The following is a 26,006-nucleotide window of genomic DNA, read 5'->3' as shown; positions in this document are numbered from 1 at the left end:
CTTGAATTAGCAATTCATAGCTCTGTAAACCAGTATCAAGGTTTTCTCAGCTACTAATAGGGTTCTTAAAACTACTGAGACTTGATAGTGTTTAAACTACTATAAACAGTTCCACTTTTCTCCTAGCCAGTTTAAGACTCATTATAGAAATATTCAGTATTTTGTGAAAACAGTCATTAATTTATTCAAGGCCTATTTCAGAACTCTATAACCATGATGGAAAATGCTTTACTAATCAAACATAACTAACTTATCCATACCATTTCCAGAAAACAAAGATAAAAATATAAAATATGGCCAGTCCAGCACAAAATTAACCACTTATACATATTTTCATAAATGATCAGATTCTGAAATACAGATACAAATGGAGGCACCAGGGTGGGGGTGAGGGTCACAAACAGATGTGATCAACTTTAAACATTTTCCTACTCCAGGCCAAGTGACTAAGCGGAAATAGATTCTATCTTATAGTATCAATATTTCTTGTATGTCTTGGTACTTCATAATATAATTTTTAAAAGCATATTTACAAGTAAATCAAAATGTTTTATGTTCACCAAAGTTTGAAAATCTAAAGTGATTTTCCTTATTTTAATAAAATATTTATGTTACCCAAGGTGAGTAATCTCAACTTCCTAGTTTGTATTCTCAATTTCTCTCTATTTTTATTGATACCTCCCCTTTTCCATTCCATCTGAGAAGTATTCTTCTTATTATACAAGGGAAATAACTATCTCAGCCTCTCTACACATCTATGAACCTTTCACCAGGTCCCTGTATTTCTCCTCAGCCTGACTCCCTTCATATGTAATGTCTATTCTATTCAGAATCTGAAATATTACCTAATCAATGTTTGTCCAACAGAATGTTAAGGTACATGGCAATGTATGTAGGGATAATTTTTCAATATTATGTGAAAAACATAGAAGACCAAATACTATTTACACACCGATACCAACTATGTTTAAAGATCTATACATGTGTAATGATGAAGCTCATTTAGAAACTGAAGAAATGTAGGGTTTAATGTTGACATACTTTTTTTGCTGTAATACTGCTAATACACATAACAAAAGACGATGAAATGAAATGAACAAAAGAAATAAATTGAGAATAAGCCTCACTGACTAATTCTCATCATTTGTAGCTAAGATTCTATCTGTAAAATACTCAAGGGTGTGACAATCTAAACTCCATTTTAACTTCTAATTCTACTGAGTAACTTAAAATTTAGAGAGACTTTTGCCTGAGTTTAGATCAATGTAAAAGAAATTTCATAAAAATGGTAAAAGTTCATCTTTAGTAATGTGGAAATTCACAATACTTTTTTTTTTTTACATCAAGTGAAATATTTTAACTGCATGAAACAGTACATTAAAACATTTTTGCTTCCTTCTTACCTATTTCATCTTTCCTCATGTCTTTCAGCTTATCCACAGTAAGATTTTTTTCTTCTAATCTTGTTAGAATGTGTGGTGGTAAGACTGAAAATTGTCTCAAAGGGCTAGCCCAACCCCAGAGCCTCTTGTCGATGACTTTACTAAGATTCAGGAGCCTATAGGTCATGGCAGGCCAACGTTTCCTCAGAGCAATTTCAAAAAGAGCACGGACAATTCTAGCTGCGTTCTGAAGAATGAAAAGGGGGATTGGTGGTTAGGTCCAATGTAATTTTAAATTTGTCAATAAATTTATTATTCTGACTCAGTTTCAAAAGTATGTCTAGCTGCATCCTTTAATTGTGGGCAACATCTATCCTCATATAACCCTAATTATCTTTATTACTTCTACACAAGAATAATCATATCCTTTATATGTGGATGTTATCCTGTTTAACTCTCCAAGAGTAGCTTTATTTCCCAGTCCTTAGGAAGCTCCACCTCACACTCCCTAAACAGGAATGGAGTAGGAAGAGACAAAAAAAAAAAATACAAAGTATTTGGGAAGGTGCTGAGGCCATTTTAGAATCTAAGAGACAGCCAAGGATGCCCTTGGGTATATAGTGGAATGATTAAATTTATAAAGCTATTTAGAGAAATAAGGAAGACTTTGGGATCCAGTCAGAGAGAACAATTAGTGAGAGAAGAGCAACAAAGAAATACTGATGAGTGCAACTAACCCATATTAATGGCTCCTGTATAAACCAAGCAGTATGCTGACCGCTTTGCATATATTATCTCATTTAATTTTTATGACAACTGCATTTGACTGGTCTTGTTATTATGATTTTATAGATGAAGATACTAAAGTTTGGTGAGGTTAATAATTTGACCAGGAGAGTTGGTGTCAGAGTACCTATTGAAAGTCAGAACTAAACAATGCCAAACTTAACTCCAAAATTCTAAATTCAGTGATCTGAGGATAACTTCATTAGTAGACATACAGAAAGTTACAATGATTGAAGCCTTTTTTCACATCTCTGTAGTTTGTTTTTCTTCCTTCCCTCTATCATTAACTTTGCAGACTGTTTTATGGAAGATTATTTTTAAAATCATGAGTTTAGAGACATCTTACAATATCTATTTTCTATGTTTAAAATAAGATTAACCTTTTATTTCTCCTTAACCTAGAGGAGGCATTACTCAATAAAAATAATTTAAAAAGTATTCTTGATAAATAAAAAATAAAAATATGTCATTACATCTGTATTTGAAAGTGAAGAATGTTAAATCTGATCAAAATCATAAAAAGAGATGGAAAAGAGTAAGATTTTAAATAGCAAACAGATGATCCCGCTTGAATTATGAGGTGAAAAATGATCATAAGAATTAAGGACTTTGGTTTTATATTTTACATAAAAAGTGTTATTCATCTTTAGATAAATTCGACTACTTTGTTTCAGTATTAGAAATTTAAGAACAAATGGTATTTGACGTATGGGGATAGCTGTAACACCTGTTAAAAATTGACGGGATATCTCTTATTAGGCCCAGAAAATGATACGTAAAATGAATATTTTGATTTTTATAGCTATCAAATAGATCTTCCTACAGCATGCTCAGTTGCTCTTCTAAAAAAATTGCCAGGCTAATTTTCTCAACTGTTTGAAATTATGTTTTTATATTTCAGAACCTATTTGTTCCCTAAGAGCTAAAAGAAATGGAAAGAGAAATCCCATGTGAGAAGATACCAACAGGACATTTTAATCTGAAATGATATAAATTGCATGGGAATAATGATCAAAATCTCTAACATGTAGAAGATAAATATAGGCCCCTTTATAAAATCATAGAATATCTGAGCTAAGGATTTATCTTAAGGGCTGAGAGAATAAAGTTTCAGAAATATACAAGGAAGTACCAATTTACAGAGCTGAGAGAGTGCTTGTGGAACTACTGATGCCTAAAACTAAAAAAAAAAAAACATACACAAAAACAAAACCAACCCCCCCCCAAAAAATCAACAATAATTTACCTAACATATTCAAGAATGATAAACCCATAATAGCTTTTTTTTTTTTTTTTTTAAAAGGGATTCTTATAGATATATCCTCAATCTTTTGAGACTGACTTTCTGGGTACCAATCATGAAGAAACTGTAAGTTTTATATTGTAAAGCAATTCGTAAATCAGTCTCTGATGATATCTTCATAATCTTGAATCAAGCAGAAATGTGGCCAGATTGTTCATCCAGAACACAGTAAAGCTTTACCTTTTAGTTAAATCATTAACTATTGCAATATAAAATCATTAGATAAAATAAAATGACAATATTATATTATTTTTCAGAAAAACATAAAACAAAAGACTTTAAAAACAATGGTTCCTTATAGAGGCTTTAGGTTTTTGAGAATATATGTATTTTTCTATGGCACAAACATATGTGTTCCAAAATGAAAAATAAAAAAAAATATGTTTTCACCACATCCACATTTACTTTATATAATATATGAAATCATTACCTGGTTTCTTGGTTACTTTGATTAAATTACTGCATTCATTCAAACTGTTTACCAATATATCTTGGTTTATGTTTGCAAATATTTCACGTTTACAGTTATTTCAAAGCACTCTGGGGTATTCATAGCTGTTAATAATAATTCATTTAGGGGCTTCCCTGGTGGCGCGGTGGTTGGGAGTCCGCCTACCGATGCAGGGGACACGGGTTCATGCCCCGGTCCGGGAGGATCCCACATGCCGCGCAGCGGCTGGGCCCGTGAGCCATGGCCGCTGAGCCTGCGTGTCCGGAGCCTGTGCTCCGCAGCGGGAGAGGTCACAGCAGTGAGAGGCCCGCGTAACGCAAAAAAAAAAAAAAATAAATAATAATAATAATAATAATTCATTTAACACAAACATACTCTTTCTATATTAAGTCTTTGAGCAAAATTACAAACATAAAATACACAGTGGAATATTTTCTATATTTAAAATAAGATTAACCTTTTATTTCTCCTTAACCTAGAGGAGGCATTACTCAATAAAAATAATTTTAAAAGTATTCTTGATAAATAAAAAATATCTTTTAAAAAAGTACACCTAGAAGGGAAACCTCTCATTTGAAAGGTAAATACTGAAAACAAAATCTACTTTATATCATATAAAGGCTTGAATATTAAAAACATAAATATTACAACATTTTATACTACAGTAATTTAAAAAACTTAAACATTTAATGAGCTGTAATTTATGGATTAATTTTCCTTCAGTACTCAATTTGTAAGTATCGACAGTAGGAAAGAAAGATTACCTTTTTTATAAAAGATATATCATACTTAATATATGGTATGGGGTATATTTATTAAGCCTTGTTTAATTGTTAAAAACAATTGTTTATATTTCTGACATCTGGGGAATGCTACAAAGGTTCCACAATCTTTTCTTTTCACTTGAAATATTCTTGTACTATTGCCCTTCCTAAGTAAAAGATGTGAACTTTATCATTTAAAACAGAAAAAAATCAGATATTGATATTTTTAAACTCTAAAATGTAAATAATAGCAACATCAAAAAAAGCCAAACCAACCACCAAATCCCACCCCTGTTCCTGATCTAACAGCATAGATGGCATAAAAAATGTACAAATTAAACAGTTCTAAGATAAAATGGTAATTTGACAGCATGTCACAATGCAATACATTCATAGTATAGCATGAATTAATTCCTTGAATCTCTAAAAGTAACCAAGGAAAACAGGAAGGGAGTAATATTCTTACCTGTGCAACGTATGCAGAATCTGATATAAGGGAGAAACTGTCCACCTCCCCTCGGCTGATGTAAGTTTGTAGTAGGATGTTTATTTTCCCATAACTGTTCTCTACACCTCCAGGAGCTGAGAGTTCACAGAAGTTGTTTAATAAGGCATCTAACTCCTCTATTTCCTCTTCTCTGACCTGGAAGAATCAATGTTTTTATAGGATTATTTGGGCTGATTTATTTAAATTTTTTATATTGAAATTAAACCACATTGCATGTTTTCTAAAAGTTTCCATCTGTGATAACTCAAGTTTCCTTTTGTATACTAAAATAATAGCAATCTTTTCATAGGTAGCTAATAAAATACAATGAAAAACTATCTTGATGCTGATAAGACTACATTTTATTATTCATCGCCAATATTAAAATTGCCATTGACATATATAAATTTGATATGTCACAAAAATTCAGTCTTCTGACCTCACCATCCTTCAACTGATGAGATTTCATTTTTTATTTGACCAGAGTAAAACCTCTGCCCAAATGGATTAGGGCAAACTTGAATTATCTTCAAACGCATCCATTACAGTCATATATTTTCATATGGTATAAGGCATTCATAGCTTAAAGCTGTGAAGTACTATGATTCAAAGTATTAAAGTTTTCACTGTTAATAAGATTAAATTATAATATGGGTACAGAAATATTCATATCTAAGTTTGAATCATGCATGTCCTTTATATTTTCTTCAGCGAACCTTATATTGCAAATAAACCAAAATCTACACACTATATTCTCTGCTAGTTTCATTACTGCAAAACCTATTTAAATTATGTTTGATTTGCAGTAGAGAGCAAAGAATGAGGTCAGGTATGACATACTATCAAAATCTAGGATAGTGGACATTGTTGATAAATGGAAGAACATTGCTGGTACTCAAAATGTGAAGTGTCATACAGCTTATATTGTATGAGGAATAACAATTAATTATGAACTTTTATAAATGAATCAACACATATGTGTTATATGCATTTGATTTAAGCTTCAAGTAATCTTACCTTGATTTGATCAAATTCTTCAGCTTTGGAGACTATAGCAAAAATATCACTTTCTGTTTTGTGAGCATCAAAGAATTCATTGAAGGTCTACCAAAGTAAGTGTTATATTTGATTAAAACAGAAGGTCCAGTAAAATATTTTAAATTAAAAATGTGACTATAAATCACACATTCTAAGAGAACATCTGAGCCCTAGAATATGCAGAGTTATAATGTCTGTAGCATACTGTTCCAAAATCATCATTTTAAACATCGTCAAATTTATCAAAGACTAAAAAACATTCCCCAAACAAAATTAGCTAGAGAAGACCTTTAGAAGCAAAAAGATTTATAAAATCAGTTAATGAAACTTACAACAGATATCTAAAACAATGTTCAGCATAACATTCTTGTCTTGGCTCATTTTCAGCACGGGCATATGTAAATCTGCACCATTCATCAACTTAAAGCTGATCATATATCACATAAAATTCAGAGAGGAGTAACTAAAAATATGTAACTTAAGATTCTGGCAAATATATCACAACATTGCTAGTTAGGGCATACAGAAGTTCAGGAAACTGGAAAGAAAAAAAATCAAAACAAAAACAAAGCTGAAGAAAGGCTACAGTCCCTGAAAGAGAGCTGCAAACAGGCTTAAGATGTAGTTTGGCAGCAACACACTACCAAGTGGACAAATGAGAAAGGTAACTTAATGGACAAAATGAGTTGACATGAGTAGGTGATGGCAGCAACAGAGGGAGAGGGAAAATGTTTTGGTTTGAGGAACTACCAGATCATGGTTGTGAGTAATATATGTTAAAAGACTTTGAAGAAACCTAAAGTGCTGTACAAACACAAGATTTATGTGCGGCAAGATGAGGAAAAGCTATTATGCATGTGAAAATGTTTTCTGAAACATGTTATCTGCATAATAAGCACATGTTAAATAAGTACAATACAGATTTCATATAGGCCTTGGTGTTCATATTTCTGAAGAAATTTCATCTTAGTGATTTCTATTACTTTTTCATTTAAAAAACAATTTTAAGAACAAAAATAAAAATGAACATAAAAAAAATCAAACTTTCTCTCTATAAAAAGAGTAAAGAGTAAAAATTCACCTTAATCCAACTCCCTTCAAATTTAAGTCCTCTCCTCACAGGTAATCACTATTAAGTTTTCTCATGTATTAACATGTGAAGGTATATACGTAGGTATAGAAATACACACGAAGACAAGTATATATTCTTTAAAATGTAGATATTATAGTGGCTCCCTACCTTACATAAGATTACATTAAAAGGTAACAGGCAAGGATACAATTGTGTAGTAAAAATTACCTTTGAAAAATCTCTTCAATTATCCAAATAGTACAGCTCAGTGCCCTGATATTTTCATTAGTTTTTATAATTCTTTTTAGTCAGTGTTTCTCAACTTGCAATTAATTTTTCAACTTTTTATTCATGGATATCATTAAGCCATCAGACCCCACTTTAAATCATTCAGGCACTCATTCCAGAGGTCTCACCAATGTGCTCAATGGTTTTAGGTTTGGGTGCGTCTACTGCTTGGGATATACTCACTGAACGGGATGGCAAGAGGGTCCTGAATATTTATAGTTCTATTTTTTTTCTTATCTTTACTAAGTGTATGTTGTTGAATTCATAAAAGTCAAATGCATTTTGTTCTATTAGTAGCTTTTGTTATTTTGCATGAATACTATATTTTGAAGTCTAGAAAGTATTTGCATGTAAAGACAAACATATTATTCTATTTGTTCCACTCAGTATACTACCTCAATAGTGCTGTATTTAATATAGTAGTGGCTGGCAGTTCTACCCAAATCAGTTGAGGAAAAATATCCAGTTCGTTCCTCAAAACGAATCATCCGAGCTTTGTCTAGTTTCCGTCCAACTTCAATGACCAACTGTTCTCGATGCTTTGCTAATGTTGGGTCAATCTACAGGAAAAAAAAAAAACACTTGAATAATTCTTCAGAAAGTCATCATTTGCAAATGTATACCTGTTATGGAAATTAAAATTTTCTGTTGATGCTTTAGTTAGTAAAAATTTTTTATTATAATTTTAAAAGAATGCATTTTTTTAAAAGATAGGACATAATAAGAAAATACTTTATTCCATTAAGTAAAGAAAGCTTTAAAATTAACTAAAATTATTAATCTGTATATTATCTTCAGATAGTAATATTTTAGAATCTAAAATTCCTGTATAGTCTTATAATCGTTAAGATTAATAAGGATTAGGAATTAGATACATGAAAAAAAATCACTGCTTTCTCCCTCCCACACTAAAATAAATAAGAATTTAAAAATATCAAACCACAGTCCTATTTAAAGAAATGATAGTGAGAATGTTCTCCTCCATTCAAATAAAGGCATACAAAAATAAATTAAAAGTCGTCCTTTCAAAAGCATGGTTTTAGTGTTCTAGCAGTTTTTATAACTGTTGATGGGAAAACCCATTCTGCCTATAATGGTAATAGAAGCAAAGAGTAAAATCAATTTGACAATGAATCTCTGAATAGTTTAGAAATTATTACAGTATTTTTCTAAGCAGAAAGGACATTTAACACAAGATATTAACATTCCTGTTACTATGATGTGTGTGTGTATATAAATACATGTATATATTTATAGCTATAAAGTGAAGTATGACCTTTAAAGGGGGGAGGGGGAAGTATAAAATACTTTAGAAATCAATTAATGAGTTAATACTCCTACCACTTGTTCTGACTTAGATTTTTATGGCAGCTTATTCATGCATCAAATATAGCTAAAATAAATGAGCAAATCATAATGAGACAAAGGAAAATCAACTGTAGGGAAATAAGATGGAATCCAGTCACATTAGCAAATACAAAAAGTCTTAAATATTTTCTGTAGGTAACATACTGTATATTTCAGGCTCATCTTATGAAACCATTTTATTAATCACATATTATTAAACCATTAAAAAGAATTAAACTACATGATCTGTGTTAATTCACATAAGTCTTGTGGCTACACAGTCTTTCTGAGTAATAAAATAAAAACAGGTCAAAAAAATAAGGTAAGATTATCTGAACTGTGAAGGTTATAAAACTTTGTATCTCAGAAAGGAAAAAAACCCACTTTTTACACTAGAAAATTATAAAAAAATGACTTCCAATATTAATCTGGTACGTAAACAAAAATCAATTGATGTGTTTATCTTGTCCCAAGATTTGATATGCCTTAGCCCATGAAAAAATACATGTTGTGTTCGGTCTTCCTTTACCCCTTCAGAATATTTTCATAGTGCCATTGACTCTTTTCACAAAACCCACATTTGTAATAAGAATAGCTAGTGCTGGGCTTCCCTGGTGGCGCAGTGGTTGAGAGTCCACCTGCCGATGCAGGGACACGGGTTCGTGTCCTAGTCTGGGAAGATCCCACATGCCACGGTGCGGCTGGGCCCGTGAGAGCCATGGCCGCTAAGCCTGCGTGTCTGGAGCCTATGCTCCGCAACGGGAGACGCCACAACAGCGAGAGGCCCGCGTTACCTCAAAAAAAAAAAAAAAAAAAAAATGGGGAAGAATAGCTAGTGCCTTATTCTTTAAAATTTATAAAGGTACAGGTTACAATACACCTACATTTTATAACTGAGAGCAATCTGGTTGTAAAAGATACCCATTTGAAGATTAGCACAGATTTTAACTGAGAAGAATAAAGGTAGTTGAATTCCCCCATCTACAGTGAACCTAAGTATAAAAACCAAATGATCTCAGATGAACAGCTTCATAACTAGTTGCTGCTGCTATTTTTCTTCTTTTTTTTCCCTCCTAAATCTTAAGTTTCAATTTTCCCATGGTCAAAGTTACTGTATATGAAAAGGAAAGATAAAAAAAAGATAGGCAACTGCTTTGATACAAAATGGAACACACACACACATACAAAATTATCATTATTAGTAAATAGAGGAAAACTATAATTCCAAGTTAAATTCAACTTCTTTGCTAATTTTAACACTAATGAATATCGATATGATGGTGGTGAAATCGTATTTTCATTAGACAACAACTGGATTTTACCTGTAATTAGGAAGCATTTACAGGGTATAAAGCAGAGTTTAAAGAAAAGACAAGATGTCACAGAATCTGTAAGCTATGTGGACCACAGAGCTGTGAAGTTTATAGGAAGAGCTGTGACCATATGCATCTGATTCTCAGTCTATGTGCACAGCAGAACTGATTCAGCCTCCAAACTGTTAAGATAGTAACTCATTAATGCTATCTTTTAATTTAGCAACAAAGGCTTAGAAGGACTTGATAAGAAGAATATACTGTATATAATATAAGCCTATCATTAAAAGTGGTTTGTAAGTTTCCTCATGTCTGGTTTATTCTAAAAACTAAATTTAAAAAATATAGTTAAAAAAACATAGCAAGATACTAATATCAAATGGAAACTTATCTGAGCAGTAAATTGATAATAACATAAAGATTAGTGGAAAAGATATATAAAGAAAGTGAAATAATTACCAGGGACAAATTTAATTTTCCTTAGTATTTTCTAAAAAAGATTAAAGCTCTTTGTTTTTCTTCCAGGTACCTAAATCTTTTCAGATGAGCAGAAGTAGCAAATATTTATCCTCATATCATGAAAGGATTACAGAACTAAAAAGGAGGTCTGACTTTTTTTTAGTAAATGAGTTTTCTACCTGATAAGCCTTGTGACTGATGCCATACACTAATGGATTTGCTCTCATCCGTACATAAAGATAAGTGTAACTTATCCACTTCACTGCTTCTTCCACATTAGTAACTGTTCCCAGAGCAATCTGCAAATCAAAAATATAACGAAAGTTAAACTAATGCGTTAAAGTTGAATATAAACATTACATCAAAGACCATTTTGTTGAAAGTTAAGTTTTTAAAATACATCATTATGCTGTATTTAAAAGAAGGTAAGCACAATTATTGGACATGATGTTTCTCCAATTAATTAAAAATCAGTCCTGCCTCATTTAATTGAGAACAGTACATTAGAAATGCTATATTCCCAAACTTTACTTATTATTATGGCATTTGATTAGTTTTCCCATTTGAATTTAATTCCATATAGTATTATAAACATTTTGGTATTCATTAATTTTTCTTCTTCATTTTGCTTCTTTTAAATTTTGGTTTCATTTTATGTGACAACATTACTGACAGTTTTAAATGTGACTGCACCACAATCAAAACAACATAATATTGCTGATTCTATCCCTCTTTGTTGTGATTTTGTATACTGTCATTACCAAAATCACAAAGAGCATAACATTAGTAGTTTTTTCCTCTAAAGATACCCATTTGCAGTATAGCTAGTATAAATATATAATATAAATACAATGGTAAATGCAGTAATTTTTGCATAAAACAAAATCATATTTTATTGGGATTTATACATATTAATAATATATACACTTTAAAAAGATCATACAAGAACAGGGAGTGGTTTTAATTTTTTATTGGTAAACTTAAAACAACCTATGGAAAAAACAGATATTTATACCTTTGAATTATAATAAACATGGTAATTCTTTAGATTATATTCTGAAAGAAAATATAATTTTTAACATAGCATTTTAATGTAGCTTTATAACATGCTAATTTAATGAAACCAAAGGTTAATTATTTTAAAACACAATAATAACATATAAAATCTGTGTAATAAAGGGAATTGTTAGAAAATGACCTTAAGCCAGAATTGCAGTGAGAAGTTTTCTTAAAAATACATTTCTTTAGCCACTGGATCTATATGCAGTCATTGTGCTTTTATACTTAGAGTGTTCATTTTAATTAACAAATTTATCCAAGTTGTGAAACTTCACAGTTGAATAATTTTTCCTGAATCTGTAACTGAAAAAAATTTTTTTAACCTCTTAATACTTTAATCAAAGGAGAAGTGATGACCCCTACCTAAATAACCAAATTTTAGGAGAAAAGAAGGAAAAATAAATCCCCCTATTTTAGTACTAAATAGTAAAGAAAATATAAACCTTAATGTTTGCTTTATTCCCATATTATAATTTAAATTCTGTATAACTAATTTTGTAAAATAGGTATGAGAATGCTTAGGTATCTTTAGTTAGTTGAAGATGACATATAGCAATATTACACCATACTATTTGTCCTTAAAAAAAAAAAGACCAAAAGTAAATAAATGGTAAGGCAGATTCTATCTACTTTAAAAACTACACTATCTTGAAATACGTCAGACAGAGAAAGACAAATACTGTATGATCTCCCTTATACAAATAATCTGAAAACATCAAACTCAAAGAAACAAAGAACAGAAAGGAGGTAGCCAGGAGTTGAGGGGTAGGGGACATGAGGAGATGTTGGTTAAAGGGTACAAACTTTTAGGCATAAGATGAGTAAGTTCTGGGGATCTAATGTACAGCATGGTGACTGCAGTTAATCATACTGTACTGTGTACTTGAAAGTTGATATAAGAGTAGAGCTTTAATGCTCTCATCATAACAACAAAACAAAATGGTTATTATGTGAGGTGAAGGATGTGTTTACTAACTTTATTGTGGTAAACATTTCACAAATACATATGTGTGTCAAATTATTGCATTGTACAACTTAAACTTACAATGTCACATGTCAATTATATCTTCATAAAGCTGGAAAAAATAAATTTACATTAATGTACCTACAAATGACTAAACCACCCACAATATAAGTAAATACAATATAAGGAAAAAATAAATTTACATTAATGTACTTACAAATGACTAAACCACCCACAATATAAGTAAACATACACTTCCTAAAATGTGAACTGTAAGAGTTTCCACAAAATAAAGAGTAACAAGAACTAAAATTTAGCTAAGGAGTTAGTTCTACAATACTTCCTAAATATTAACAAGTAACACAGTTAAACATTTTCTAGTCTGCTTAGGCAAAGGAAACTAGTTTGATGATATGGCTAAAAATCCGACAGCGTCCTCCATTTGTGATTCTATTATTTGACAGCCAAATTGTGTTAATCCCCTTATGACTTATAGATATTTTAAAATAACACCACATAACTCCTAAGAGTAGAAAATTTTATAAAGGATAAAATAAGCTTGCTATTATTGTACTTTCAAAATCAGACTCAGTAAATTAACAATAATAATTACCTATTGCCAGGTAGTGAGAAGAATAAAGGAAAAGATGAAGTAGGTAGGTACCAAAAACTGGATCAAGTAATGCAAGTCTCCCAAATGTTCACCAAAAAGGAAAAGACTACTCAGAAAAATGAATGTAAATTTATAATGGTACATTATATTGTGAGATTAATCTTTGAATGCCACCTAGTGACAAAAACAAAAATTTACTTGCAAATATTTGTGGTCCAGTGGCTACTTAGTACAGGAGCCTTTTATAAAACAAGTATTTTTCACAGTATCTCTCTGAAATTTATTCATTCATCTCAGTAATCATATAGGAAGTCAGTAACAAGACTGCACTATGTAAAGTATAAAGTACAATGGATATGGCAATAAATAGAGCATGGCTCCTGCTCTCAGGAAGTCTGTAGTCTTATAGGTGGTATACATGTAACGAATTAAGATGACATCTATGAAACCATTATCCACAGTGCCTAGGACATAATACCTATTCAAAAATGCTTTGAAAGAAAAACACCTAACATGTGAAACTTATAAAAGTGCCATTAGTATATAGTGTAATACAGCTTTACGCTCTAAGTAAAAGAGGGGGGAAAAGAAACTACCCCAAATCTGGTAATTTAGAAGTAAGGCTCAAAGTATCACTTTGTATCTAATTTACCTATTTAAACTTTAGTCATTACGGTTATCTTAATTGTTTATTTGCATGTGTTTTTCAAAAAGTTAGTTGAAATCATATAAAACTAAACAAGCAAATGTAATAATCATGTGTATATAAATACATATGTATACACAAACCCCTTTAGTAACTGTATGAAAACACCATTTATGCCACCATTCATTTACCTATTCCACTAAAATTTGAGTGCGGGTAGTAAGTATGATTGGGGCTGAGGATAAAGGGACTATAAGATAATGTAACTGCTACAATTCTGTACCGAAAAACAACTTGGCACAGGTGTCTGTTAAATTTTCACAACAATCTAGTGAGATTATTCCTATTTTATACATGGGAAGACTGGTACTTTATAAGTGACGTGAGTAGAGTAAGGGACTGTCTAGAGCAGAAGACCTGTGCTGGAAAGTAACCAGAGCCAGAACTGGGAAGGTGTCAGACTGCTGAGGCCTTAAATCCAAGGACAAAGTGTTTGTACTATGTCCTGCGGAGATGGGAGGAACTCTGAATAAAGAATGTACGTAAGATTATAGAAAGATTAATACATTTTAAAGTATGGACCATAGGGGACTGGCACAGAATAGGTAAGAAATTAATGTCACCTATGAGAGAACGGTTTCACAGGTGAAACCGTGAAACAATACCCAGTAATGTCTGCTGAATAAATTTTAATAAGCCTCAAACATGCTTCAGTGTTTCTCTCAGTGCAAAATTAAGAGGCTTTATACAGGGCTGGGACTTGTGAGCTTTGGCATTAATTAGCATTCAGGAGTCAGCCCCATTAGGCATCAATCAGCAAAGATGTCTCATAAAATGATACCTTAATATGATACTTTCTCCAGTTCTTCTAAACTAGTGTTATCAAAGATATTAGTATGGGCAACATTCCTAATCTAACGTGACCTTGATGTTGATCACTGCTGCTGTACAGTCTTGCAAAGATTTTCGGAGTCTAAAGACTTAAAAATCCATTACCTTAAGAGCACAGCACACATTCATTTTATAAACTAATTTCACACTTGGCTTCCACAGATTACCAAATTTAATTTCACACTCAACTATAATTTAAGGGAGTTTGTTTCCCTAAGAAGAAAATTTACTTTAAATGGGAGCTAGTCTAGTAGACAAAATATGATAAAGAAATTTTAGCAATGGCTATACTTCACCATATTACCTAAAAATTTCAGGGTATATGCTTCATTATTTGAATGCCATTTATGGCATTAAATGGAATTATCATTACAGTTAGTTGACATTTCTGAAAATGACAAACCCTAATAAGTATTTTATGAATATGAGGTGAATCTATGGGCTACAATTGATTTTTAATTTCTCAAGGCTTGACCAAATAGTTTCATTTATTTTATTATAGTCCCTAAGAAAAAGAATTTCTTGAAGACCAGAGAAGTATTTTACTCACCTGTGTCTTCTGTATAAAAACATCACCATTTTGTGTTTAATTTACCACTTACAAAAAGCTATCAAGGAAAATAATTCTAAGTTTACAAAGATGTAGTCTTTCTTGAAATGTTTTTCTAGAAAAATTGTATAAAACAGCCCTGCTGGGCTTCCCTGGTGGCGCAGTGGTTGACAGAAAGCCTGCTGATGCAGGGGACACGGGTTCGTGCCCCGGTCCCGGAAGATCCCACATGCCGCGGAGCGGCTGGGCCTGTGAGCCATGGCCATTGAGCCTGCGCGTCTGGAGCCTGTGCTCCGTAATGGGAGAGGCCACAACAGTGAGAGGCCCACGTACTGCAAAAAAAAAAAAAAAAAAAAAAAAAAACAGCCTTGCTTTTTATTGTAAGTCAGAGAAATTATTACTACCATTTTGGAAAATATTTAGTCCTGGTCTTAGAAGAAGGCAAATGGTAGGTTGATTAATATAGAGAAATGTATTCACCTTTAAGTTACTATATTTTATATATCAGAAATCTAGGCTATAATAAGAAGACTAAGTTTGTAGTTAAAAAGACCTGCGTTTGAACTCCAAAGGTTAGTACTTGAATGACCTTCGGTCAGTTACCTATCTCTCTGAGGACAATAATATCTCCTTAGTAGCAGTACTGAGAGAATATACAAAAAGCACCCAGCAGGTTTGTGCGTCCTCAGTCCACTGAAGGATTACTATTACTATCTTTGTACATTAGACTAATCCATCATAGATACTGGTGACCCATGACCAAGACCTAATTATTTAAACCATGCCATCATAATAGGTAATGAGGATTGAAACTGAGATATATTTCCTTTGGAGATATGCCTAATATCATAATTCATTTCCTAATCTTTTTCACTTTCTTGTAATTATGCTACTAGAAACCAGCATCTTTCATGATTTTTTTCTAACTTCCAACTAGATCTTCTAAACCTTACCTAATCTTCTGAACCCAGATTTACCACCTTCATGAACAAAGCCTTTCCTGATAAGCTGGGGCCAAGAGTATTTTCTCCTTCTACTGAATCCTTCTTTAGAACTTATTACTCACCAACATTATTGCACTGTGTTTTTGTGTCTTTTTCTCCCTTTTGGACTATATACTCCTTAAAACAGAGGAAACTGCATACTGAGTGTGTTTTTCATCCTCTAAAAAGACTTCTAAATAACATGAATAGAATATAAGTGAAATTTCTGTAATATTTCAGTTCAAATATTTCACTTATTCATTTATTTAATAGTTATATCCCACCTACTTTCAAAAATTGAGTCAGCTTTAATGGTAAGAAGGGATATAGGAAAGAAGTAGGAAAGTGTTGGATGACAGAGCAACAATTAAAAATGCAGTGAAAACAGCAAAACCTCATTTGATTGTTCGACACACAGACTCTTAAGAATGTTCATCCTCTTTACCAGTTAAGATGTTATTTAGGCGTCCAGGGTCTGCTATTTAAATCTTAACACAATAATGGTGACTATACAAGTCACCTGTGACATTAATTTCTTATCTACGGAGTCTTATTAGTGGAAAGTGTTATGTTTGTACCTCCAAGAAAAGGAAATAATTTTCTTTTTAGTAGTCTATTAAAATGTCAAGGTTTATCTTGACTGTGGCTTTTTAATGTAAATGTTTGAGCCTAACTGAATTCCTAACATGTGATGTCACTCAGAATTCTGATAGGGTCCAGTAAAATTTGGCCTTAAAGACATACTTCTGAAAATGAAAGGTATAACAAAAACATTATTTTACACAATGGCAGAAAGGTGGTCAACATAAGTTATTGTGATAATTTTATTTTAAGATCTTAAAGTATAGGGACTAAACTCATATGTGCTTGCTCTTCTCCAGAGTATTTACTGGAAGGTTTTATATGTAAAGCTAACCTATAACTATTTGTGAATGGTTGCTATGGTTGAAAATTCTAGAATTAAAACAATAGAAGTAATCCTGAGTAAAAAAAAACAAAAAACAAAATCTTAACACAAACACACATCACACATGAAATAAACTATAATATTGTAGCTCAATTTAAGCAATCATATTTTCTATAACAAAGTTAATCAAATGATCTAAGACAGAAGAGCATTATTAACCTTATAAAAACTTTATAAAATACTTCATAATAAACTTTATTGAAGTGCAGGACAAATATAGTTGTTGTTATTGCTATGTCTGTTTCCCCAGTTTGTATAGCTTTGGTTAGATTTCTGTCCTATAACAAAACCTCATGATTTAAAAGTATCGTCTTTAAGCAATGAGTTCTTATCAGTTAATCATTTGCATTCTATATTGCTCTGAACTCATCAATAATATTGCCATTCCACCTCTTGTGTCTTATGACTGCATATGAAATAAAATGTATTATTAAATATCATGAAATAGCAATCAACTCAAACTCTATTTTTCTTGGTCATTCTTGAAGCTGAGGATTCTATTCCAACCTTTAACTCATTAGATCTTACCTCTGCATTTAGGTTATCTGCAAGGCTTTCCAGAAACTGACTCTCAATTGGGTTTTGTTGAGTGAGCAAAGAGAGGTAATGGCTGAGTTTATCATGGGTTGTTATGATGATTCCTTCCCCAAATTTGTCAAATTGTGGTCTTCCAGCTCGACCAAATATCTGCATGACATCTAAAATTCCAAGGTCAACAAAGGAGCCTCTTTTTGCAGCATATATTTGTGTTCCCTAGATGAGGAAAAGTTAATAAAAATTTACATAAACACACACAAATATAATCCTGATGAGCTGAATACTGAAATTAGGCAAATATGGCAAGATCTCAAAAGTGTACTTTAACTAATCCTTTCATCATCTGTGATAGCGTTAAATTTTCACAATATAAACTAGATTCTTTTGGAGAATATAGCTCTGACCTTATATAAATAACATTCAAAGTCACTGAAGCAGCCAAATCAATATTTTCAAATAAATCAATCCACAGGTTTGTTTTAAGATACCACAAATCCATGCGCAAAGGAAGGTAAGCTCTCACCTTAATAATAACAGCATGAGCAGGAAGATTGACACCCCAGGCTAATGTAGCTGTACAGACGAGGACTTTGATATGCCCATTAAAAAACAAGCTTTCAACCAAATTTCTGTCCTGACGAAGCATTCCTGCATGATGAATACTAAAACCATCTGGAAATAATTCTCGTACTTGTTTATTTCTTGACTTTTGCACCTAGAGTAGATATCAACAAAACATAAAAGTGTTATTTAGCATTTAAAAGCAATTGTTATTTATCGTCTCTTGAATGAGTTTATCAAAGAGAGCACAGAATTATTTTTAAGTATCTTAAGGTCTTACTAAGTCTTAGTATATAATGTTTTATACAAAATCATTAAAAATTTTATTTCTTCTATCTTAAAAAATAGGTAACCCTGAACATGGCACAAAATCCAAAAGGAAAGAAGGTAAAAGCAAGTGTCTCTTTCACTCAGGTGTCCTCTTCTTGCAATCAATCAGTATTACCTGCTTCCTATCCTTTCAAAAAAACTCTATTAAAAATAAGCATAAATCTCAGTGGCTTCCAACTCATTCAGAGTAAAGGCCAGAGTCCTTAGGATGCAAGACCTACAGAAATCATTCCCATTCCTGAACCTCACTTACTTACTCAGGCCAGACACAAGAGCTGGCTTTTTCTCTAAGTGCCCCCCAACCCTTTTTTTTTTTTTTTTTTTGACAAATCCACACCTGCCTCAGGGTCTTTACACTTTCTGTTCCAGACCCATTGCCTTGGAAGCCTTTCCCTCTTACTGAGATGCCCCTGGTTCCACGGGACATGCGCTCCTTCTCATAGTAAGAGCCAATAAACCCAACTGTGCTTCCCCAACACCTGTGTTCCTGCTGATCTCTAACAGGAGGGCACCGGTCACCTGTCTTAGCTCCTCAACTTTACATCTGCCCTGAATATACTAACTTCGCTTCTGAGGTCAGTTCTTTGGCCTGGTCTGACCTCAGATGTGGGATATGGTCCACTTATCTGCAATCTGTATGAGTGCCACAGCAGATCTTACAAAATTCACTGACGACTCACTGTACAACGGGGAAATTCTTTTCTGCAAAATTAAAGACTATGGATTAACAAAAGTGTCCATATAGTCAAAGCTTCTGTTTGGGCATCACATTCTGTGCTTATTTGCTACTGCTCTGAAAATTTCACGATCAACATCTTGATAGCTTCTTTTGAAACAGCGTTTTCCACAGTTTTCACGTAAGGGGCACTACACTGGCAGGGAATGGGGTTCTAGTATAGTCACGCTGATTATCTCTAAGGTCACTTAATATTTTAAACTTCTAAATTAATAATAATTAACTAAGAAGATGATCTAAGAAAACTGCACTCCATGAAATCTGCTACAGATATAAAATGGAAGGGAAAACATTAACAAACCCCACCATCTAGTGGCCAGCCAAGTAAATAACAACTTAGAATTTTGAGCCTTGTTGAGTCCCAAGCAAAATACACATATACACAAAAAAGTTATCTTCATTAAGTTTCAAGGGAAGGGTATTATTTCATTTTTGTGCCGTGTGGTCAGCCTCTTAGAAATAATTGTATAAATATACTTTATTATTAACTACATTTGGATCATATTGCCTTAACTTCCATCTTTTCAGACGTGTGTTATTGTCGGTCTCACAAATACGGGCTCCACGTTATGGAGTATTTGTTAGTATATAATAGAGCTCCCTAGTGGGGTCAAAGTAGAAGAAGGAAAAACACTTCACCTACTTCATTTCTTCGCTAATATTCATGAGTGAACATTCAGAGCTAACAGAGGAAACTAAAAAATACTGCTTGGAGACAGACGGAAAAAAAATCATACTGCTGGATGGCTCTTTGTTTTGGGTGAATCTGCTGTCCGTGAACCCCTGCACTGGAATATCCTGATGTGCTTGTTATAAATGCAGATTCTCAGTCAACATCCAGTTGAGGTAAGACTTGGCTTGTGACACCAATGACATAGCAAGAAGCTGAACGCAGGAAATATGTAACTGCGGTGAAAAATATTCTTATAATGTAGCAGGTAGATCACGGGGTGCTGACACATCACCTCCAACTCTGACCAGGTGGGTTCAACCAGCTCGTTCTCTGTAAGCAACCAAGAAGTGCCAGGAGTCACTTCGCCTTTGTCTCTATTCCTGCTCACATTCTGTGCGTTGCTTTTTTTTTTTTAAATTATGAAGCATATTTAATACTTTTTTTTACATCTTTATTGGAGTATAATTGCTTTATGTGCATTGCTTTTTTATTGATTCATTAGAGACATGAAGTGACAACAATCTTAAAATAAGACTGGGATGTTCATTCTCAACTGTCTTTGAATCTGAATCTGCCATTTGCGATCTAGCCTAGTTCACAGGACAAATAAACAAGAAATCCTGGGGTGGAGGCCCAGGGATGAGTATGTTTTAGAATCTTATTTAAAAAATTATCATACAGTAAAATTCTCTTTCCACTTTGGTGTACAGTCCTACGAATTTTGGCATATGTTCAAATTGTGTAACCACCATAATAATCAGGATCAAAACTGTTCCTTTACCCCCCTTAAATTCTCTTGTTATTCCTTTATAGTTAAACCCTCCCCACTTACAACTCCTGGCACCCCCTGATCTGTTCCCCATCCCTAACTTATAGGATGGAGTAAAGCTGTGCTCTCAGAAAACATCACACCTGAAATATTTATATAACTAAATAAGAATATAATAAATAAGTAAATCAAGCATCTAATTCAGAAATCTATAAAAACAAAATATATAACAAAGCCAAGGAAAAAAGGAGAAATGCCCTAATAAAGTTAAAATAGAATCTGATTTTTAAGATGTGAAATTGATAAGTAAACATAAAAACTCTAATCTTAAAAGAAAAAAATAAAAATAGACAATGTCTATTACTGGGCAGCAGGAGTTGGCAAATTATGTGCCAACTGCCTGTTTTGTAAATAAAGTTTTATTGAAACACAGCCATATCAGTTTGTTTACATATTGTCTATGGCTGATTTTGAGCTACAATAGGGGAGTTGAGGAGTGTGACAGACATCATATGTTTCCAGGCTTAAAATATTTACTGTCTAGCTTTTAAGTAAAAGGAGATATATAGTGGAAAACGAGCACAACAGCACAAGCACAAAGACACAAAATTAGTAATGTGAAAAAGAAGTGTTCAGAAATACATCACAATTTTAAAGAATCAGAAGAGTATTCTGAAAAATTCAATATATTCCATCATTAAAAATGTTTGGAACAGATGATTTTCTAGGAAAATGTTACTAACATTCATATTAAAAGTGATAGAAAATTATAATAAAAGCAATGGAAGAAAATATAAAGGCTATCTAACATCTAGGCTTTCATACTTTTTAAAGACAAATTAATTCTAGTGTTATTAAGAGGCCCTAGAGCACAGAAATAGAAGTCTAAAAATTAATCTTACAGAGGCAGTGTAATAGCACTGATATTAAAACCTGATAAAGCAGCAGAAAACAGAATACAATAGAGAAATCTCTCTTAAGAATATTAATCCAAATAGTAAAGAGTTTTAGAAAGCAGAATTCACCAGTGCATTAAAACAATATACCACAACTAAGTAAATTAAACCCCAGAATGCAAGGGCACTATACCTATAAATATATTAACATATTTATTAATAAGTCAAAGAAGAAAAAATGTATGATCATCTCCAGGCACTGAAATCTCACAAAAGACCACATTGATAAGCAGAGGCGACGAAACATCGATTTCAAACCACACTGAGTCATAAAACATTAGGCGTATATCAATTTAAGTTAGGAACAAGGCAAAGATGTTTACAATCAGCTTACCAATGTCCTAGACAATGGAACTAGACATGAGAAAATAATAAAAAGTAGAAATACTGGAACAGAAGAGGTCAAAGCAATTATTAGTTGCAGATGAAATAAACATTTATTTAGAAAACTGAGGATTAATTAAAAACTACTAACTAAAATAATGATTGAATTCAGAAAGGTGACACTCCCCCAAATCAATATTTTTAAAAAGTCTTTCTGTATATAGACAATAACTTGTTAGAAAATAAAAGGGAAGAAAATAGCACATTTATAAAAGCTGTCAAAAACAGAAAAAACAAGAAATAGGTAGCACCTACATGAAGAAAGCATTATTATACTGCTGAAGGACATTCAAGAAATGAAATGAAATGCTTTGCTTTTGAGATGGGAAAACTTGGTTTGGTGAAAATACCAATTCTCACTAACTTAATCTGTAAATCAATGCACTAACTCAACTAAAAGATAAACGTTATTTCTTGGAAGTGATACTGAAGTTCATCCTTAAAAGTAAACCTGTAGGGCTTCCCTGGTGGCGCAGTGGTTGAGAGTCCGCCTGCTGATGCAGGGGACACGGGTTCGTGCCCCGGTCCAGGAAGATCCCACATGCCGCAGAGCGGTTGGGCCGGTGAGCCATGGCCGCTAAGCCTGAGCGTCTGGGGCCTGTGCTCCGCAACGGGAGAGGCCACAACAGTGAGAGGCCCGCGTACCGCAAAAAAAAAAAAAAAAAAAAAGGGGGCTGGAGGAAATCATGATGAAGTGAGTGTGATCTTTATAAGTAAGACTAAGCCCAAATACTGTAAATAACCTGAAAAAAATCTCATTATGGTAAAAATATTCATAAATTAATAAAAATCAAAGATTAAGTACGAAAAATGTTTGTAACACATAGAACAGTACATGCAATTTACAGAAAAAGAAATTCAAATGGCAAATATGAAAAATGCTCAGCTTCACTCATAAAGAAATGACAGTCAAAATAATAATGAAGTACCATTTTTTTGCCTATTAATCTGTCATAATCTCAAAAACTCTAACGCTGTTCAGTGCTGGCAAAGTTAGGTGGGAGGAAGTTACTGTTCCAGGAAATGTAAGTTGGAACAATCTCTTCAGTGGGCAATTCAGGACCACTCATTCACCGAAATTTTAAATGCATGTACCATGTTGATAAATAAATTCCACTGCCAGGAATTTTCCCAGTGGACATCACTGCAACTGCCAAGAGTGTGAGCAAGGATGTTTACTGCAGCACTGTTTACAATACAACATAATTAGAAACAACAAAAGTATCCATCAAGACAGACTGGGTAAATGAATTAAGATAATGTCCACACTGGGGCACACTACGCAGTTGTTACAAGAATGAATTAGATCTTTCAGTGTTGATCTGGAAAGATTTCCATGATGTATTACTAAGTGAAAAAAGTATGAGACATAAAAGTGTGCCTAACACAATCCAATTTTTTCATACTGAAACTCACATGCAGACACACACAATGGCAGTTTGTACAAAACCTTCCCTTGAAAGAAACATAAATGGAAGAAGGTTTTTAATAGGAGTTTTATTTGGAGAAATCAATGGAGAAAGATGGTTAAGACCATGAGTTACGGAGCTAAACTTATTATAAGATGCCTGCTGCTTCCTCAAGTATCAGGACAGTAGTTGTTTTCCACCTGTTTTTTCAGCGTGAGCTATACCTGGAGTCTGGGCTTTGCTAGCCTCTGCAGGACTGGAGGGGTATAATTCACGCTGTTCACACTGTCTGAACAGAGCATCGGATTCTCTGAGAAAGCCATTTGAGATCCAATACTATACTCACTGGATAAAGTATCTCTATACATGGAAATTCAGCACAAAAGAACACCAGCTGTGAAAGGTAAACGGAGTCAGGTGTGTAGCAGAAGAATTGTGTAAACCTGTTTTCCTCAGTCTTTATATTTCCACTTGTCACAAGTGAACTTCCCATACATAGCTTTATTGTCAGTAAAATTAGAATAGAATGGACAACTGCTAAGAATCCATTAGCACACAGAGGATACTAAATTTTTTTCCGCTAGTGAAAGCATGCCCCAAGTTTCCTTCCATGACTTTACATATCTTTTTCCTACCTATGACACAGAAAATCAGTATGAGTACTTTTTAAAATGAATAAGGTTAAAATAAAATGTAACCACTTGCCAAAGTTGACTTCCAAACTAACACAAATACATGATTAAAGAACAAAGGCTGACAGCAAGTAACTGAAGATATTAAAAGGAAACAAATTAGTTTTTTTCCTCCATAAGACAAAAAAATATACAGAAGTAACACAAGACCTTCAGCTCAGTTACAAACTCTGCATGAAAGAACAATAAGAAATGGCATAAATAATTTAGTGACCTTTGTAAGCCTTCTGAGGTAATTTATCTTGATAAGGTCCGCTTTAATGTGGATTATTTCAAATCCATTAGGAAGAAATAACTTAACAGTCATTATAAAAACTAAAATTTAACCAGAAGGAGGCAAATAGTTTCTCCCAAATGATACCATTCTCTTTTCACAATTACTAGTGAGTATGTATGCCTTATCAATATCGGACAAAATATTATAGAGTCCTCATCTTTGGTATGTGCAATTTTTATCATTCAATAAAGTTATAAAGTTAATCAGTGGACCTGCTTACATTGTTAGGAGCATAAACCAATACCTGGCTTATCTTTTGACAAGGGAGTTTAGAGATCTAAGGAGTATCATCTTTCCCCATCCTTTCTCTTTCTCTCTTTCAAAGCTCTTATTCCACTTTAAACCCTTATCACCGAGACATCTGAAATCGCTCCTCTGGCGTCCACACCAAGAGAGCCAAGAATGGCAATGTTCTGTCTTCCACAAGTCTTTCAGAAGGAAACACATCATACCTCCCACCCTGTTCTCAGGATAAGGCCTATTAGCCATCTGTTCACACGATCAACAAAATCTAGCTATGATCAGAACTTCTGAGGATCATGTTAAAATGTTAGTGTCTTAGTTCCAGATACTCTGATTCTGACAGCTGGCATGGAAACAGGTAATGGGGAACCAATGCCCTGTTATACTATTGTTCCCATAATACTTGGTATTTCTTCACTCTTGAGTCGGTTCCCTACTTCCTCTACTATTGCTCCACCTTAGGGTATGAAATTCTTCACTCTATTCTCTGGAATTGCCACTCAGTAATAAGCAAACTAAATCAACCTCATCTCCCACCCTGCCTTAACTGAAACTTGACTCTTTTCCATGGACTTTTGTTTTCCATGCATATCTTTCAAGTGGTGGGGGATGATCTCTCTCTTCCCTCTCACCATTACCAGGTCAGCCTGTACTAACTTTTTACAAAAACCTCTGTTCCTTTAAGGTTCAGTATATCTGCTATGTCATCTGTTACCCTACCTTATCCAATGAAGACTCCATACGTATGGCTCCTAGTCTTTCTGTCTATCCCATTTCCTATCATGATCCTCGGTGACAGTATTTTCCATGTGGACATCTAAAACCTTCGCTCTTCAATTCCTTGACACCCTCATTTCCACTGACATCTCCTCTGTCTCATCTTAGCCATACCAACAATTGTATTCTAGGCCTGTCATCAACCCACAACTGTACTACTTCCAAAACCAAAATCGCTGGTGCAAACACCTCAATTTCTGACCAAAGATTCCTATATGTCAAGCATGCCCAACTAATTTTTTCTAAGCTCTTTCTTTATCGTTAATGATACTTCCAGATCACAGTTCCTCTACTTTCTT

The 26,006-nt window shown here is 33.2% G+C and overlaps 1 protein-coding gene across 1 annotated transcript in view; it reads right to left on the bottom strand.

Moving 5' to 3' along the window:
* ASCC3 (activating signal cointegrator 1 complex subunit 3) overlaps nt 1–26,006 on the bottom strand; it is a 334,378-nt gene that overhangs the window by 123,117 nt on the left and 185,255 nt on the right. The window contains exons 17-23 of the mRNA XM_060167768.1: nt 18,424–18,615; nt 17,892–18,116; nt 10,870–10,989; nt 7,967–8,131; nt 6,191–6,277; nt 5,153–5,329; nt 1,404–1,629 (exon numbers count right to left, since the gene is read on the bottom strand). Coding sequence (XP_060023751.1) covers nt 1,404–1,629; nt 5,153–5,329; nt 6,191–6,277; nt 7,967–8,131; nt 10,870–10,989; nt 17,892–18,116; nt 18,424–18,615 — 1,192 coding nt within the window. The remainder of the gene's footprint in view (nt 1–1,403; nt 1,630–5,152; nt 5,330–6,190; nt 6,278–7,966; nt 8,132–10,869; nt 10,990–17,891; nt 18,117–18,423; nt 18,616–26,006) is intronic.

Source organism: Lagenorhynchus albirostris, chromosome 12, assembly GCF_949774975.1.
Source record: "Lagenorhynchus albirostris chromosome 12, mLagAlb1.1, whole genome shotgun sequence".
Taxonomy (NCBI): Eukaryota; Metazoa; Chordata; class Mammalia; order Artiodactyla; family Delphinidae; genus Lagenorhynchus; species Lagenorhynchus albirostris.
The sequence above is the reverse complement of the archived record's forward strand: the minus strand, read 5'-3'. Positions and strand labels throughout refer to the sequence as shown.